The 19180-nt window shown below is 46.6% G+C and overlaps 1 protein-coding gene across 1 annotated transcript in view; it reads left to right on the top strand.

Moving 5' to 3' along the window:
• Positions 1 to 19180, top strand: part of PPIC (peptidylprolyl isomerase C) — a 167006-nt gene that overhangs the window by 81017 nt on the left and 66809 nt on the right. The window contains exon 3 of the mRNA XM_069625580.1: positions 8921 to 9014. Coding sequence (XP_069481681.1) covers positions 8921 to 9014 — 94 coding nt within the window. The remainder of the gene's footprint in view (positions 1 to 8920; positions 9015 to 19180) is intronic.

Below are 19180 nucleotides of genomic sequence, written 5' to 3'. Positions count from 1 at the left end.
AATCCAGGGGGCTCCAAGGGGGTATAGAACGGGAGTTGCAGGAAATGGAAAGGGAGCTAGAGGACTTGATGCTTAAAGGGGGGACCACCCGGGAAGACGGTGTAAGGATGAAGGAGCTGCAAGGTGCTAGCGGCAAGCTCTGGGACAGGCTATGTAAGTTGAATTATAAGAAATACGTAGAAAGGCAACATCCGGGTGGAGACAAGCCAGGCAGATTGCTGGCCTGGTTATATAAAAATGAGACACCCCAATCAGTGATTAGAGAAATTAGGGGAGAGGAGGGCCAGATCCGCAATACCCAGGAAGGGGTGAATGAAGAGTTCCTCAGGTATTATAAAAGCTTGTATGAGGGCGCTGGCGGAGACATGGGCCAAGAAATTCTGGAAACACTAGAGGACATAGGCCTGCCCACTTTAGACGACCTGGAATGAGCAGACCTAGAGGCCCCAATCACCGCGGACGAACTGGATACAGTGATCCAGCACCTGCCCACGTGTAAAGCTCCTGAGTCAGATGGGCTACCCAGCGTATTCCGTAAGCGTACAGGCAGGAGTTGCTCCAGCCGCTGCTGGCCATGTTCAACGAGGCCTACGAACGGGAGGAGTTTCCACAGACCCTGCGAGAACCAGTGATCATCCCGCTCTTGAAACCGGGTAAGCTGGACGCAGACTATGGGTCGTACAGGCCCTTATCGATGCTCAACCAGGATAGCAAAATACTCAGTGGTGCTCGCTAACAGGCTCAAGCGAGTAATTGGCAGATTGATACACCCAGACCAGACAGGCTACGTCCCTGGCAGAAACATCACTGACAATCATAGGAGGCTACATCATATGATTGATCAAACAGAGAAAGACCCGTGTGAAATGGCCATTGTGTCATTAGACGCGATCAAGGCCTTCGATTCAGTGAGGTGGCCATGGTTGATGACGACCCTGAAAGGGTTTGGGATGGGGCCGGGGTACATAAGTTGAGTCAAGATGTTATACAGCTCCCCGATCGCTAGGGTTAAAACATGCGCCTTAATCTCAGATAAATGGCAACTCAGTAGGGGGACCAGACAGGGATGTCCATGGTCGCCCATGTTCTATATTCTTGCGTTGGAGCCGTTGGCAGTTTGCCTCAGGCAACAATATGGGGAGGTGGGGATTCATACGGCAGGAGGTACACATTTGATATCGTTGTATGCTGATGACATGCTCCTCTATCTGCGCTTCCAGGAAGAGAACCTGCAACACGTCCTGGAGGTGATGTAACGCTACGCCACCCTGTCGGGCATATCGGTAAACCCGGGGAAGTCCAGCGTGTTCCCCTTGGGGAGATACAGGGGCACTCCACCAGATAAGCCGCCCATTTTGCAGATACCCTGGCAGACCGAGATGTTTAGATACCTGGGCATAAATGTATACCACAGGACAGAGGCGGAGCACAAATACAACGCAGAGAAAACGATTGAAGGTATCAAAAATAGTATAGTGTTTTGGTCCAGGTTGCCCTAGCCATGCTGGGAAGAGCAGCTTTGCTCAAGATGGTTGTTTTGCCCAGACTGCTACACTTTTTTGTGAATGTCCCGCACTTGATTCCCAAACGTTTTTTTTCCAGACTTCATAGTCTGTGTAGGGGCTTCACATGGCACAATTCCAGGAACAGGGTGGCCCTCTGGAAATTACAAAATTCATGTGATAAAGGGGGAATAAACCTGCCGAATTTTGAATTCTATTATCTGGCGGGACAGCTATTATACGTTGCTAGGTGGTTGTCCGAAGATGACTCGGTGGAAGCCAGGCTTTTGCTGAGTGACTCTGCCCCTTACTTCCTTAGGGAGACGGTGTGGTTGCCTAAAACGAAAGTGGCGGGGAGGGGGAGGCTGCTGGTGCTGGGCTGGCAGGTCTGGCCAACTGTGGGTGACCCAGACCCGCTCTCTCAACGGGTCCTGTTGGTGGTGTTATGTGGGGGAGACTCCCAACTGATTAAAGGGGTCAGCAGATACTGGGAACCGGTGGGCCTGGCCACCCTGGGCGACATATGGCAGGAGGGGGAGGCATTAGGATACCAGAGATTAATGGAGGAGACCGAGTTGCATATAGGCCAACATATTACTTACTCCAGAATCATGAAAAGGGTGAGGGAAAGGTGGCCCGAAACAGTGCTTGCAGAACAACCAGATGCCACCATAGAAATGATGTATGATGTCTCGGAGGGCGGGCACGAAATATCTCAGATATGAGTTACTGAGTATGAAGGCGGGGAAGGAACTGCTTCAGCTGAGGCATGACTGGGAGGGGGAGATGGGGGAACCCATGACCGGCGGTCAATGGGACAGAGCCCAAAGATACCATATGAAGGTGTCCCGGAATGCAAGACTTCAGCAGATCCAGCTATACGTCACCCACAGGGCATATTTGACCCCTGGTAGAATAGCTAGGTTTGGGGGCTCGGCTGCTCAGAAATGCCCCAGCTGCGGGGAGGAGGAGGCTGGGCTGCTACACATGTTCTGGGCTTGTCCGGAAGTGCACAGATTCTGGATAGAACTGAAAACAAGATTGGCTAGCAGTGGAGTGGTGCTTGATGTTGGATCTGCTTGGGCATGCATGCTCGGGAGCTTTCCCAGGCCACGTAACCTAAAGCATATTAGCAAGATGAAAGGACCTGGCTTATATTTTGGCCAAGCGCAGAATTGCGATGTGCTGGAAGGCGGCTCACTGGCCTAGCTTGGAGATGTGGTGAGCAGACCTCCTGAAATGGGCAGAGGCAGAAACTGCGGCCTGGTATGAAGCAGTCACTAGAGGTGGGGAGGAGGAGGTGGGTCCCCTGATAGCCTGGAGGCAAATGGTTACTTCAATGGTAAACCCCCACCAGGGCGATCACGAAACAGAAGACTTGGTTGAGATGATAACAGAGACACACGTAGAGGCTCAGGTAGATGTCACGGATGCATTGGCTCAAGGACTCAAGTTAATGGGGGGGGGTGGAGGGAGGACAGTAAAGTGCATTTTACATTGAAACGCTTAAACACTGATTACGAATGTCCTAAATGGTTGTAATGTTTGGAGTAATATTTGTTAAAAAAAAAATAATAAAAATTGTTCCAAAAAAAAAGAAAGTGCTGGGAGGGAGTCCTGGATGTTCGTAGGGTAAGCCAATATATCAGCTGTGAATAATGAAATTTTGCACTCAACATCTCCGGCCAGCCATACCCCTGATTCGGTCGTTCTAATCAGAATTTCCATTGGCTCCATGGCAAGAGCGTACAACAATGGGGAGAGGGGGGATCCCTGGCTAGTGCCTCTCGTGAGTTTGAAGGTCTACTTCAGTCCCCCGTTTATTCTGACATTTGCCACCCATTTCAGGAAGTTTATTCCTAGTCCTGTCCTTCCCAGGACCTTCATCATGATCCTATCCTATCAAAGGCCTTCCCTGAGTCCAGCGCAACTAGACTTACGTCTTGTCCCCCCCCCCACTTGTCTTCCCCTGATAAATCCCATCTGATCTCAATGTGTGGCAGACCCCCCTCCAATCTCGCTCCCAGGACTTTTGCAAGTATCTTTACGTCTCCATTAAGGAGGGAAATGGGCCTATAAGGGGAGCACCTAGCAGGATCCTTCCCCCCCTCCTTTGGGATCACTAATATGATTGCAGCCATCATCGTAGGGGGGAGGGGGCCACCTCCCAGACATGTCCCAGACATGCGTTAAACACCTTCACTAGAAACAGGGCTAAGGGGGATTTAAATAATTTGTAAAATGTTATTGTGAAACCGTCTTCCCCCGGTGCAGTCCCTGACTTCATCCCCGTAGGACCTCATCCACAGTTATGGGGTTCTCAAGGTTTTCCACCGTTTGCTTGGGGAGCCCTGGGATGGGTAACCTTCTCATAAATGTGTCTATTTGAGCCTCCTCCCTTCCCACTCTGAGGCATATAGGGTGCTCTATTACTTTACAAATTCACTCACAATGCTCTTGGCATCATATAGGCACCTGCCCTCCTCTGTCTTAATAGCCCCTATCGTCCTCCTCTTTTTCTCCTCCCTCAGTCTCCAAGCCAGGATCTTATCTGCCCTGGCCCCCTTATTGTGGTATTACTGATTCAGAAACAGGAGTTTTTTTTTCTGTATCCTCCATCAGGATGGCCTCCAATTGCCTTATATCATCGAAGCTCTTTGACCTTGGTAGGCGAGATATACCTTCCCTGGGTACCCCCGGGCTGTATCTGCTCTATTTTCCTATCGAGTGTGCTCTCCCCCTCCCCCTTTCTGTCTTTTTCTGGGAACCTATTCTCATCAGGGTGCCCCGAATAGTTGCCTTGAAGCCCTCCCAGACTGATTGGATTCCCACCTCTCTGGTATCATTGAAGAGGAAGTATTCCTTGATTTCCCCTAAGCAATTCCTTTTGCACCCCTTTATCCTTTAGCAGGAAATCGTTACACCTCCAGTTCCTCCCGGGGATCTGTGCTCCCCCCATTTCCACCAAAACTTTTACCATGTTGTGGTCTGACCACGGGATAAGGGCTACATGGGATTCCAGGACCTGTTACTTTAAGGTCGAGTCTATCAAAACCAGGTCTATACGTGAGAAGGAGTCGTGGACCGCAGAGTAAAAGGTGAATGGCATGTCACCTTCTGGTATTGGGGTGGAGGGAGTCACATAACCTCAGCATGTCATTGACCTCTTTAAAGCATTCTGAGTCGCCTGAGTTTGCCCTGCTCATTTGTTCCCCCCTCCCCCATCCGCTTACAGTCCCTTAATGGGTCCAATACCATGTTAAAGTCATCCCCCACCACTAGTTGAGAAAATTCGATTAGTTTATCCCTGACCCTTTCCCAAGATTCACATTGATGCACACTCGGTGCATGCACTGAACCCGTCCTAAGCTTAATACCATGCAACTGACCCTTTGCAAAGACATACCTCCCGCTGGGGCCAGACAGAACTGACTCTATCGTGAAGCCCAACCGGGTTGAGATCAGAACTGCAACCCCACGCCTTTTCTTGACATCTGAGGCCATAATCACTTCCTCCCACCTCCTGGGAGCTAGTTTGGGTTCACCCCCCTCTGCCAGTGTGTTTCCTGGAGGCACATCCAGTCGAGGTTGGACCTCTTGAACTCAGAGCACCAGAGACCATTTAGAAGGCAAATTAAGGCCCCGGACATTTAGGGGGCCAGTGCTCATCTCACCCATGCCAGACATCGCGTCTTTTTCTAGGTATCATCTTACTTCCCCCCTCCTCCAAGACAAATCCCTGATTGGAACACCTTTAATTGGCCCCTATACCACACCATCCTTTGAGGACATGCATACCCTGAACCCTAGAAATTCCCTCTCCCCTTAACTCTTTCCCCCCCCCTCCCAACCACCACAGCATCCAACCCCACCTGGATCCATCTCCTCTGATGGGATTAAATCACCCGAGGTCCTCTCCACGTAAGGACCGGCTTAACTAAGCACACTACCTCAAGCCCCCCTCACAGCCCCCTTTTCCAGCAACAAACATTTTACCAGCCAACCTTCCCCCCACCCTCATGTTGTGCACAGAGACCCTGCGCCAAGCCACCAGGTGCGTCTCCCCGGCTCAGGAGGGACCGTCTGGAGGGGAGTTGAGCATCCTGAATTTTCTTGAGCCTGGGACTTTACGTCTATTTGTGCCCTTTATGCGCCATCGCCTTTCCTCCAGGCTCTTTTCCCCACCGGCCAATTTCTGCCTGTTTCCTCCCATGAACTCCTCTGTGACCCTTTTTATATGTTCCTCCATCACCAGTTTATAGCTGCAACCCTTGATTTCAAAGGACAAGGAGAAAGGGAAGCCCCATCGGTATCTCGCCCCCTTCTCACTGAGCCACTTGGTGCCTCTTCGTCAGCGTGAGTGCTGATAAGTCCTTGTAAATCGCCACCTTCACATTTTCCAGGGACACTGAGCCCAGCCCCCTCGCCTTTTCAAGGATTTCTTGTCTATCCGGGTAGTTATGGAAGCGTGCAAGCACTGAGCGTGTGTCCCTCCCGGTTGCTCCAGCCCTGAGGACCCTTTCAAGTTTGAGTTCATCCATGTTCTCGTCGCCAAACAGTGCCTTCATCACCTCATGGATGATCTCCCATCAGTCCCTTTCCCTTTTGCCCTCCTTCTCCGGGATCCCAAAGAAGATAAAGTAATTTCTTCCCTCACGGTTTTCAGAATCGTCCATTTTTATGCCACCTCACCTTCTCTCTCCAGCTCTGCCAACCTCATGTCTATCTGTGTTTATAATGTTTCAAGGGAGGTCTGGTTATTCTCAACTGCCTGGAGCCTCTCGTCCATACTGTCGATTCTGACATTTATTCTGTCAACATTTCCGCCAATGTCTGCCCTCATTCCCCTGATCTCTTTCAGCAGGGAAGCGATATCTCTCTTGGTGGACATGGCATTGCTACCTGCCTCTGACATGTTGGAGTGGGTTGTTTCATGGGCATGCTGGGGCTCTGTTCTTTATTGTTCGGTCCCACCAATTTTCCTTGTTGTCAAGCCCTCTCTTTAGCAGGGGCCTGTTGCACTCCCCTATGGGGCCCACGCTCTATTGCCCTTGCCGCAATTCTATACACCACGACCAGGTCCCTCAATGGTTTGTTTCTTTTGGGGGGGGTGCATAACTGGGCGGCCCTACCCCTCCTTCCCCCCTCTGCGATGGGAAGTCTAATGCCTACCCTGGGGCCTGAGAGCCGCTTACCGTGACCAATCTGTGTCACCTTCTCGAAGCTCGCCTTGTGCACAACTTACGATTGCAGTACAGTCTGTGGCTCTCGCAACTTTCACCCCAACTCTACTTCACTGCCTGGGAATCTGATATCAGGCGACGTGGGTCCTCCGTGAGGTGGGCACATGCCCCTCACCTAGTGCCGTCTTACTTGACTCTGTGGCTTTGCAGGGGAGCTGGGGGTGGGACAGACTCCACTCCGGGTCCCCCCACCCCACTCAGTGTTCTCTCTTATTCTCACTACCAGGCTAAGGTCTCCTGGTGTTGGGGGCAGTGGGGGACTCTTCCACAAGGCAGGAACACACCCCAGGTATTCTCCTGGGGGCCCACACCTTCACGGTTCTCTCAAAATCAAGCTGGTTGCCTGGGCCTCCTCTGCTGCTTGTCTGGGCCGACTGTGGGCCTGTTGCCTTTCTGCGTGCGTCCCCTCTAGGCTCCCCCTTCTCCCCCCAGCTGTCTCCTGTTTCTTCTGATGGAAGGGGTGAGGGGGCACCTCCTGTCCTGCTTCTGCTCCCTCTCCCACCGGATCTCCTCAATGAGCCTGCTGATGTGAGGTTTTTCTGTGTTGTGCCTGTGGCAGGCGGTCCCCTGGGGGTGATCCCCACCTCTGTTCTCTGGTGGATGGAGGGGGGAGGCTGGGCCCAAGTCAGGCCCCCGCTCCGTTGAGGGAGTCAGCCACCCAGCACTGTGTGAACGTTGTGCCTGGGTGGGGAGGGACGGCAGGCCTCCAAACTCCCTACCGTACATTTTGCCAAGGGAGGAGTTTGCAAGGCTCCGTTACGGCAGGTCTCTCAGGGCCGGAGTTGCCACAGTCGCCAGCCCGCTCTCCTTCAAATTTAGAGGGGGGCCCCGCTGGGCACCCTCGGCAATCGTCCACTTCAAGGGGGTTGGCTTGCTATGGTGGAGTCTTTGTGGGGAGGCTCAACCCTTAGCGCGGCCCTTCACAGCGCAGCTCAAAATCGAGCAGGACTCATGTCTGTACCCCCTGGTGGCCGACCAAAATTATATTTCAGATGTAGGCATGTGAATGATTGGGGGTTTCTAGTCAAGTGTCATGCTTGTTCTTTCTGGGGTCCAATATTCATTCTGCAGGTTTGATTGGCCTGGAATCTGCATTCTGACCAGAGTTCATGCCATCCAGTATTTGCTTCCCCATTCTGTTTGTCTACGTCATGCTGGCCCTACCTTAGTTTGTAAAGAACTCGGGGAGGGGATCCCTGGTAACCCATATGTATCACTTTCACCATCACTACGTTTGCGGATGCACACCATCATTATCCCTAAAACTACTGGCTGTTGCACTAACATACTGGTTAATTACAGAATCCATTTTCTTGTGATCCACCATAGCAATTGAAATAAATGTCATGCCTTGGGAGACCTGCAGGTGAGAGGGCTGTGAATGACTAAGGCCTATGGTCAGACTTGTGCAGCAACATTTGATGTCTTGTCTAGCATTGGAAGATGAGGTCACTTGGGAGGCAAATTGTATCTCCTCTAGTCCCCAGTGGTTCCCCAACTAAAAAGTGCCTCTCACTTGAGTCTGTCCAGCCCCTCTTCCTCGCTCATATTTTCTTCAATTCAGCCACCTAATTCCTCATCCTAATCTTACAGTATCTTTTTTGTGTACTAAAATACCTTGTACGCAACTTTGCATGCATAGTAATACTTGCAAGTGTCTTTTATTTCCGCTGCGGACAGTGGATTCACAGTGTATCTTAGTTGCACAAGTTTCTTATCCACATCTCTTTCAAACTTTGAATCTTCAGAATTAACATAGTTTGATAGGCTGCTCTTGTCTGGTGGTATTTTCAGATCAACGGAAGCATGGTCCCTGTGAAGGTATAGATGCTCCATTATCTCATAGCCCTGTGTAGCTCTCAGGGTCAGGGGTTTGATATTGCCTCCCCCAGGATCTTAAATTCTATAAATGTTCAGCACCCACTCCCCTAAATGTATGCTTTGAGCTTTTTTAATTGAAATGTTAAACAATTTCATAATACTGCCTTATATAGCATATCTGTGTTTTTATCTTCCAAAGAATTGCTTAACCTATTCTATAGTAGATCACTGCGGAAACTCCTCATTACTTTGATACATGAAATGGGACATGGTGGGTTTAAAAACAGCTTAAGGAAAAATACATTGGAAATATAAATTCAAGTAGTGACCTTTGTTTTTTCTCCATTTTCTCAGAAAGGTTATGGCTACAAAGGAAGTAAATTTCATCGAGTGATCAAAGATTTTATGATCCAGGGTGGAGACTTCACTGCTGGAGATGGAACTGGAGGTACTGTACACTGGTTGTGCTGTCCTTGTTGTATGAATGACTCCCTAAAACTATATATTCAGGAAAATATTACAAAAGGCCTTTAAAGAATTAACTAAAGAACATCGAAGCATCTGCAAAGAACGATTAGGGCAAAGGGCTAAAGTGAAGTTAAAAGGTATTTTATTCAATCTAAATGGAAAGAATTGTATCCTCACAATTTCCAAATGTGAAACTGCGTAAAGAATCTCATATATTAGCATGGTTGGAAAAACAATAAGGGCTCTGTAATAATTTTTGGAAAATTATGCAGACAAGGTTTTGGGGAAATAGATCTGTTTTTTATTTTTGTTTTAGTTGTAATACAACTTTTTCAATCCAAATAATCAACAATAATTTTTCCATGATTCTACATAATGTTCAACAAGTTTTTTCCAAGAAACATCGCTCCATTCTGGCATAATTGAATAGGCTGGTAACATGTTGACTGCCATAGCTCCTAAAATTTACAATAAATAAAGTTTGTAAGTGATAAATGTAAAGCAACATTCAATCAACGGCAACTAAACTACTAAAATTATGCAAAATATTTAAATGATCAAGATAAAACTTCGAATACAATCAATGTGTAAATGTTAAAATAGTATCATATGGTGAATACATTCATGAAACTATCCCGATTGGTAGTTGAATTTACTTTGAAAGTTGACTATGAGTTAGTAGCTAAAATATTACATTTAAGGAATGTTTAAAAAAAATAAGATCATTGCTTAAGTGATAGTGGCACACAATAGACATGTCAGAGTCAATCAGCAAGCATGGGTTCACAATTGGGTGTTGGAATGATCACTAGGTTAAGAGTTATTAAAAAACCGATTGTGGCAATATTCAAGGACACTTTTGTGGTGGTAAATAAGTAAAATCACACCGCTTCTTCGGTCATCATTCTGAAGTCTTCCATAAGTTTATGAAATAGTTGGAGTCTTAGCTTTGTCAGCGCTACGCATTCAGTTAACAAATGTTGAGTGGACTATAATCAGTGTACAAAATCTGCAGGTTGTGTTTAAGGCTACAGATTTGTTATACCTGGCGGCTTGCATTTTGGTAGACCAGAGATTGATTCTTAGGATCGCTTCTGCATTCTTAGGATCAGGAAATCTTTTCACACATAAAAGTATTTTGTTTAGTGATTTGAGTAAAAAGGCTCCTGATTTACGATGAATATAAGTTACACTTTTCCCATGTAATATGCCAATCTCAGCCCTAGTATGGCTTTATCTGGAAAATTAATTCATAGGTAAATTGAAATATCAGCTTCCTCTAAAGTGGTATTAAATTGGGCTTCCCAAATTTGGAGAGGGTATTTTAAAAAAAAATGTTTTAGGGATCGGATAGCTTTCACAGTTGGCATGAGAGTAGAGTTATTATTCATGGCGGACAAAAAATGTCTATAGGCAGAAAGAATTTGCCATGCTACTACTGACGATAGTGAGATTAATCTCATGTCGAAACTAAACATCGCAATTGGAGTACTCATTGGAAGGGATAACATCTTTTTCCAATATATCCCCTCCAATAAGTTCCATTTGGGGCAGTTCAATGGCAGTTTGGTTTGTGCTCCATATGTAACAATTGGTATGACTTTCTGCCTATAGAATAACCTAGCCAGCATGTATGAACATTTCTCATATTTATTCTGTATGGCTTGACCTTAAGATGCTAATAGCTTCATTTGTATTCTTAATTATAGTTTGTACTGCAGATCTGAGATGTGTGTGTTGAGATTCATACAAGTATTTACATTGATGCGCTTGTGTTAGAGAGGCCTTGGAGAGAGTCCAATTGAATTTATAGTTGTGTACAGACATATTATGATGAAATACCACTGCATTTGATTTTTCTGTTTTAATGGTAAGATGATTATCCAATGCGCATTTGTCTAGAGCAGGTAGTTTTCTTTGAAGTCCAATAGGGGTCCTGTCTAATATCACAAGGTCATCGGATAAAGAAGCCACATGACTTCTCTTGAGCCCAATTTTGGGGGAAAGAGCAGGCAGCTTGGGAGGCCTTACTGATATCATTCCTATGTCCGTAAACCTTTTATCTGAAAGAAGCCCACCTTCTGTGAGTTTCACTTTTGTGGAGGTGTTAGTATAAAATTGCTGAATTAAGTATAAAATGTATAAAGGGCAGTCAGTGGTAAAACATTTTTTCCATACAATTTCTCTTGACATGGAATCGAAAGCCTGCTTAAAATCAATAAATGCTAAAAAATAAATTAAAAAAAGCTAATTTAGTTAAAATAGCTTATTTCTTGATCTGCTGAAAAGCTCATTCCTCTCACCCTCCCCACCCTCAACTCCTTGCCTGTCTCAACAGACCCTAGCACCTTGGTCGACGAATATAACAAAATTATGACCTCAGCTCTCGACTTGATCGCCCCACTGAAAATTAGGAAAAGTAAGCCTAAAAAACATCTAAACACTTGGTTCACGCCCTACCTCAAATCTCTCAGACTGGAGAAACGAAATAGTGAAAATATCTGGAAACACTCTCCAACAGAGTCCAATAAAACCAATCTCACCACAATAACCACCAAATACAAGAAGGAAATAATTTTGGTTAAACAAGACTCCTAAACCTGAGACTCTCCCAAGCAAACTCCGGCACTAAGGAACAGTTTACCATCCTCAAAGAATTGGAAACACCTATCCCCATCCTGGACACCTGCACCAAAGATGAACCTTGGTGTACTAGCGTACAAAATGCTGTCTCAAATAAAGTGGCTACCCTACAAGCAAAGATAGCCAACAAAAAAGCCAATCTGCCTAGTAGTACCACCTCCCCCATTCCTTTGTCACCACCTAATCACACCCGCTTCAGCTTCTCTAAAGTAACCACCCTTGAGGTCGAAAAGGTTATTCTCTCCCTGAAACCTTCAAACTGCCAGGGCGATCCCTGCCCCGCGCAGATTATTAAAGATGCAGCCAGAGACCTCTCTCCCTTCATTACCAAACTAATCAACTCATCCTTCTCCAAAAGTGTCATCCCTAAAAACCTCAGAGTTTTGGGTTCTCCCATTACTCATAAAACAAACACTAGACCCCTCCATACCCACCAATTACAGACCCATCACTACCATCCCCTTCCTTCTTAAAATCCTAGAAGAGGTGGCTTACCTCCAAATTCAGCACTACCTGGAACAAAACCATCTCCTAGGAGCCCGCCAATATGGTTTTAGGCCCCAACATGGAACAGAGACAGCCCTGATTGGACGTAAGGCACAAATTGACACCCTTAGAGACAACGGCAAAACAGCCCTACTACTACTCCTCGATTTATCTGCAGCCTTTGACTTAGTGGACCACTCCATCCTCTGCAAACACCTGAACACCGCAGCCCACTTCTCACAGGAAGCCATTAGTTGGATACAATCTTTCCTCAATGACAGAACGATGCGAGTCTTCTCCAGATCTAAAGGGGCCCGACCCCACCACTATCACCTGTGGTGTGCCTCAGGGGTCATGCGTCTCCCCCACCCTGTACAACATCTTCACAAGGCCCCTTTTTGATAATCTTGAGGGCCTGGGTATCACCCACACGAACTACGCAGATGATACACAGATCCTCATACCGCTGACGGGAGATTACAACAAGGATTTGGCCTTGGTGAACAGGGTGTACCTCATCATTCAGGCATGGATGGCCTCACATGGACTATGCCTGAATGATGACAAGACGGAGATCATCATCCTTGGTACTATCCATAACATCAACAAGATAGGCCATATCTACTCCTGCTTCCTAATTGATGGAAACCTCATCGAGGTAGCGAAGGAAGTAAAAATGCTAGGCTTCTACCTAGATGCCACCCTTTCCTTCAAAAAAACAGGTAAGCTCCTTGGCCTCTTCTACCGCCTATACGTGTAAATTAATCAGAGCAGCCAAACCTTTCCTCTCCCCCAAAAGCTGCACCACTCTTGCCAGAGCCCTGATCTTATCAAAATTGGATTTTTGCAACGCCCCTTACCTTGGAGCCAATAAATATATCATAGACAAAATCCAAATCTTACAAAATAACGCGCTCAGAGCAGCAATGAGCCTCCCCAAAAAAGAGCACATATCCAATTTAAGAAGAGCTCACAATTGGCTCTTAATCAAAGACAAAATTGCTTTAAAAGTTGCATCTCACTCACAAATGCATCAATAACGCTGCACCGCGTTACCTCATGGATAGAATCACCAGACACATCCCTAATCGGCACACTAGATCAGCCAATTCCAACACCCTCACATTGCCTAAATACAAACGCTCTAAAACCGGAGGGACCAGCTTCAAAGTACAAGCTGCACAACATTGGAACTTACTCCCTTCATCCGTAAGAGCTCCCCAACCCTACCCACTTTTTAGGCGTAAATACATCCAATGGATCAAGGAAAATGACAACTAACTCCCTCTTCACCCAGCCAACTCCTGCACTTTTACACATCCTCACCTAAGACTGCCAACCCTCTACATATTTTACATACTTCTATATAATTCTATATATATGTCCTGCTAAATCTTCCCTTTATTAAAAAACCTATTGTATATAGATAATTCCTTATATATGTCCTGTTTTTAATCCTACCTGTATGAATAGACCTATTGTATATTAATATTGCCCATTTATTTACTGTATGCATCCACTGCACCTTCTCTATGTATACGAATGTACAGCAATGTAACCAAGCTGAGAATATTCTTTCTGCCTTTTTGCGCCCTGATACCCCCGGGTCCGGTGTGCACTACAAATATTAAACAATTACAATTACAATATAAGGCAGGAGACCAGGAAATGTCTTGTGTGGAAAGAGTTAGTCAGGTGTTCCATGCTGCCAAGGAGCATGAGTGGAAATTCTGTTCTAGGTGGGTCTAACAGTTTTTAGGTCTAGAGTTTTTCTGCAGAGGTTTAGAAAGCCATGTCCATTTAGGATTAAGTGAGGATGGTACTTTTGGCTTGACTATCCCTTGCTTCTCATTCAAGCTTTGACTGCAAGTGCATTTGCAGCCTATAGGTGCAGTAGATGATGATGGTGGGCCAGTCGAATCGTTTTTTCAGAAGAAGAGTAGTGCTGTATTTGCATTAGGAACCTGCATGATTGTACTTTCTTTCATTCAACATAATAGGATTTTTACAGTCTTTGATTGAATGGCGAGTGCTACATTGTCCGTATTAGGGGAATCAATAAAGCTAATAGATCGGATATCCTCAGAGCAAATGTTTCAAGTTCTGGGATGGACTGAAAAACTGTAAGTTAAGTTATTCTGTTTGGATAAGGGTCAGACCGGTACCTATCTATCATTGTTAAGACAAGTCTAAGTCCAAGAGTAGAATACTGTTGGAGTCAGACTGAGCATTGTCTGCAATCATTTGAACAGGGTTCGGTTGCGTCAGGATAGGAATAGATGAAAGTTCTGGAAGAGATTGTCGCATAGGAGCCCCTATGTCCAGTGTCTGCGAAATGGCTATCTGGGCTCTTTTCTGGTCTAGAGTTTTAAAACTTGGATAGTCCACATCTAGGTTGACGCAAATGATTTGGCGATTGTTGGACATTTGAGATTTCGGATTGCGTAGACTCTGATGGATAATATCAGTTTGCGGAGGAGTGGAACTTGGGTAAACAGACAAGTTCATAAGTTCATCATCAATCATTTCTACATCTTCTTGGACATCATTTACAAGCATAGGATTCATATTGTTAACATTGGCATTAGACAGGTTACCCTGTGATGCCTTCGGTGGAACACCCATCCGGAAAGAGCAGAACCTTCAGTGCCTTTAAAGGACTGTGTGGGAAGGGAGATTGGGTCGATAGTAATAACGATTTCAGCCGATTGGTTATTTCTTAGGGGAAGTGTTATCCCATCCAAGAATTTCTTTCGCTTTTTGTTTGGAGTTTTATTGATTTGCAATTTGCTGGTTCTTTGATTTTTTTCTGAGGTTGAAAAGAGGACACGCGTTAGGGAAAGTATGTGCAACTCAGAATATCAAAGAATGCTAATGAAAGAGGGGGGGCACCCGAAGTGCAACGGTTTAGTGCAAGTACAAATAACACCCAGTTGAAGAGGGTGTTCGCAATGAAGCGGCTGAATGGAAGTTTCAACTTGTTGGGGATCTAATGACTCTAGGTGGGCACCAAGCATCAGTTGAAAGAAAAAAAGAGGGCACAAGTTGGAGAAGGTATATGCAAAACAGTGGTTGGGAAGTCTACAGACACAACGCGCTAAAGTAATGCGAGATGGAAGAACTTGGAATTGCCAAGAATTTCAGTGACTTACGTTAGGATGGGTGCACACAGCACCATGATGATGGAAGTTTCAGACGCTTCACAAGTTGCAGGAGCAAAGCAGGTAGGGAGTGTGCACGTGGGGAATTTTGAGGGAAGGAGAGGGGAAAAAAAAAGAGAAAAGAAAAAAGGGGAGGCGATGCGCGGTGCAGGCGGTCAACGGACAGCAGACAGCATTCGCAGTGCATTCCTGGTTGCGCATGCGCGTTCCTGGTCTTGTAGCGACACGCTAATGGAAGTGGGCGTGGCTTACTCTATGAAATAAAGAAATAAGATTTAGAGTGATTATGAACTCAGTTTGAGGTTTGAATGAGTACAAATAATCCAGCTGGTTATGTAGTTCATTTACCAGTAGATGAGCCCATAGAATGTTGAAATTGAGAAGTTGATTGAGGCTTGTGACAGCACAGGTGGAGGAGGAAGGGGGGCACTTTGGGATTTCATATGTTGGAGAAAGGTGGGGTGTAGGCGAGTTGTTGGCTGTGACGGGTATGGATTTGGTGAGATGGCCGATGTGGATAATGGGGTCTCCAAAGGTGTGTTTAGAGTTAGCGAGTGTGGTGTCGAAGAAGCGAGGTTTGCGAGGTGAGATCAAGGCTTTGGGTAAGGCGTATGTGGCAGGGAAGGAAGGATGCAAGGTGTTCACGGACGGTTCGAAAGATCCTGTGTCTGGGAGAGTGGGTATGGCATATTATTTCGAAAACACTGGGGAGTATATAGTGGGGCGACTGACGAATGATGTGTCTATTTGTACGGCTGAGTTGGTGGCGATTGATAGGGTGTGCGAGTTGGGGTATGAGAAGGTGGTGGTGTTCTCGGATTCATTGAGTGGGTTGCAGGCGATTGTGGCAGGGGTTGATGATAGGAAGGATGTGATTTTGGATATCAGGAGGAAGATTGACCATTGTGTGCGTGGGGGAATGGATTTGGAGTTGGAGTGGGTCCCCAGTCACAGTGGCATTTTGGGTAATGAGTTGGTGGATCTGGCGGCGGGTGAGGGTATGAGGAGGGGAGCGGTTGATGTGAGGTTGCCTTTGAGTGTGGATGAGGTGAAGGCTGTGATAGTGAGACGGGTCATGGATGAGTGGCAGGAGAGGTGGGTGAGTGGGGTGAAGGGCAGGTGGATGTTTGGTGTTCGTGGAAAAGTGTCGGTGAAAGTGGATGCAGGAAGTCTGGAATGGAGGAGGGGGGAGGAGGTTATGCTGAATCGGTTGAGGATAGGGCATGTGGGGCTGAATGACTGTCTGTTTCGAGTGGGGAAGTGTGAGTCGAGGGACTGTGCGGTGTGCGGGGTGCCTGAGACTGTGGGACATTTTTTGCTTAGGTGTGAGAGACATGTTGAAGAGAGAGAATTGATGAGGGTTCGGTTGACTGCGCTAGGTGTGGCTGAGCTGAGTGGGAGGACTTTGCTGGGAGGTGATGGGGTGAGAGGCAGGAGGAGGAGCAGTGTGATGTTGGATTTTGTGAGGCAGACGGGGCGGTGGGAGGAGTTGTGAGTTTATGTAAGCTAAGTAATGATTGGTGGGTCTGGTGCATATCATCCTTTAGGATGGGGAAGTGCCTGCGTGGGTCCGCCCACGCCTCCGATAATTGAAAGAAAGAAAGATTACGCGCGCACGCGCATTACGTGCTTGTTCTTGTAGCATCACACTGATGGAAGTGGGTGAGGCTTACTCAGTAGATGAGTCCATTGAATGCTGAAATTGAGAAGTTGATTGAGGCTTGTGACAGCACAGCGAAATGGAGCGGCGAGCAAAAGGTCCAGCAGGTCAGCAGACAGCACTCGCAGTGCACTCCCGGTTGGGGAAATTGAAGTTATCAAACTTTGTTATAAAAATAACTTGTACCATAAGAACATATAACAAATTATTCAGATGAGTGAGGCCGTTTCTGCTGCTCTCGTGCCTAGATTAGCAGGTTTATTCATTTGTGCCTGTGGATGTGCGAGTGAGTTTGGGTGTTTGGGAAAGTGAGTCAATTAAAGGAGATGGGTAGTGTCAGAGGATGTGCACGGGATGGATGGATGGGTGAATTTCCATGTGTGGTTCTGTGCTTCAACAGAAGAGAGAAAGAAAGAAAATGATGACTGCATCTGGTGTAGAAGCGTTTATGGCTGGAAATTGACCTTTCTCAATCTCCTCTCCAGAAAGATGTGACAGGGACCCAGCACTAACATTCAACATGCTTTAGGGCTGTCCTTTTCTAGGCATTCAACGCCGTTGTAGGGAAAATTCACTTCACCTGCAAACTCTCAGCTCATGCGTAAATTGCATGTGCTTGACATTGATCGATAAAGAGGTCTTAAAAAGAAATGTGCTTACCAAAGGTTTTATTAACAAACCTGTGCAGATGGAGTCAATCTAACAAACTGCTAGCTTTTAATTAAACTAGTTCGTCAGAACGTGGAGAATGTTTCAGGGCAGCTTAACAAATGAAAATGTCTCTTGGGGGAAGGAAAGTGTGATCAAACAAAATATTCTTCCCATTCACAATAGGCCATGCTGGGTGTCTCCCATTTTATTTTCTATTTTTGTAGTATGTCTCATTGTAGGCGTCTAAGGGGTTCACGGGCCCTTTTCCCACAATTCTCAGAGTCTCTTCTATTTGGTTCTCCATTGTGGCTTTCAGCTGTGGCCCTGAAGCCTATAGGCAGACTAAATGGAGTTATAAGTGGTGGGACTTGGATCAGAGGATGACAGAAGTCTGCTAAAGTCTGGACCATGCTCCTTCTATGGCCCTTCTCATCTTCCGCTCTCGCATGGCATTGTTCTTTCAGCCATCTGCCACAATCTCTTGCTCTCTCTTCTCCAGGATCTCACATCAAGTCTTGTTCCTCTACCCCTGTCCGGTGTATTTCTTTTGTATATTTGAATTTGCCACCTCTACACTCCTGATTTTCCACAACTTCCATACCAACATTCCAGGTCTTCTCTACATCTCTGACACCTCTTCCCATAGTCCTTTGAGGTTCTTCCTCTTCCTCTTCTCAGTTTCTTGTTTACCTTCAATTATTTCTTCTTCATGTTACACAATGTTTCTCCTTCAATTTTTCTTTCCCTTCCTGATGTTTCTCCACTCCCTGATGTTTCTCCACTCCTCCACCTCTCACCTCTTATGGCAGCTCTTTAACTAGTCGGGGTCCTCTACTTCCCCACCACCTCTCCCATCATACCAGACGTCTGGGTTTATCTCCAGCCAACCCTCTGCGTCAATCCTCTCCAAAACTCATTGGCTTTTCTCTTCCCAGCCTTCTTGGTCCTGCACCTCCCAGCCTGCTGGGCCTGTTAATGGCTCACCTCCAGAATCTGTTGTTCCGCAGCCAACGGTCTGTTTTACCCAAACCTTCTGGGCCTCATCCAGCCGCCTGTCTCCTGTTTTCCCCAGCTCCAGAGACTTTCCATCAGTCTTCTATCTCCAGTCTCCTGTCTCCAGCTCTTCCTCATTCTGTTCACCTCTCTAGCCAGCTCAAAATTAGCTCTTCCTCCTAACTTCACCACCAACTGTTGCGCTCTTGGGTTTTTGTGGGACTGTGGCCATGTCTTCAAGCTTCTCTCTTGTGTAAACGCACTTTGGTGTGGTAGGTTGGATGGGAATTTGTTACCGGGCTCCACCCTCGGGATTGTTTATACTAGTGTGGCTCTTGGGATTGGCTCATCCTTCCCCTTGGCTGATCTTTTTGCCTGCCACACCCTGGCCCTGCCTCCCAGCCCATGTATGTATAGGGCAGTGGAACTCCAGTGTGTTGACTTTGAGCAGGGAGCTTGAGAGGTATAGTTCTCTGGACCTTGGTGTCTCTAGTGTGTGCTAGACCTCAGCCTTAAAAGCCACCCCACCAATTTGGAATTCCTCACTCCCTC

Source organism: Ambystoma mexicanum, chromosome 6p (assembly GCF_040938575.1).
Source record: "Ambystoma mexicanum isolate Mex_15411 chromosome 6p, UKY_AmexF1_1, whole genome shotgun sequence".
NCBI lineage: Eukaryota > Metazoa > Chordata > Amphibia > Caudata > Ambystomatidae > Ambystoma > Ambystoma mexicanum.
Note: the sequence above shows the minus strand (reverse complement) of the source record. Positions and strands in the feature narration are given on the sequence as shown.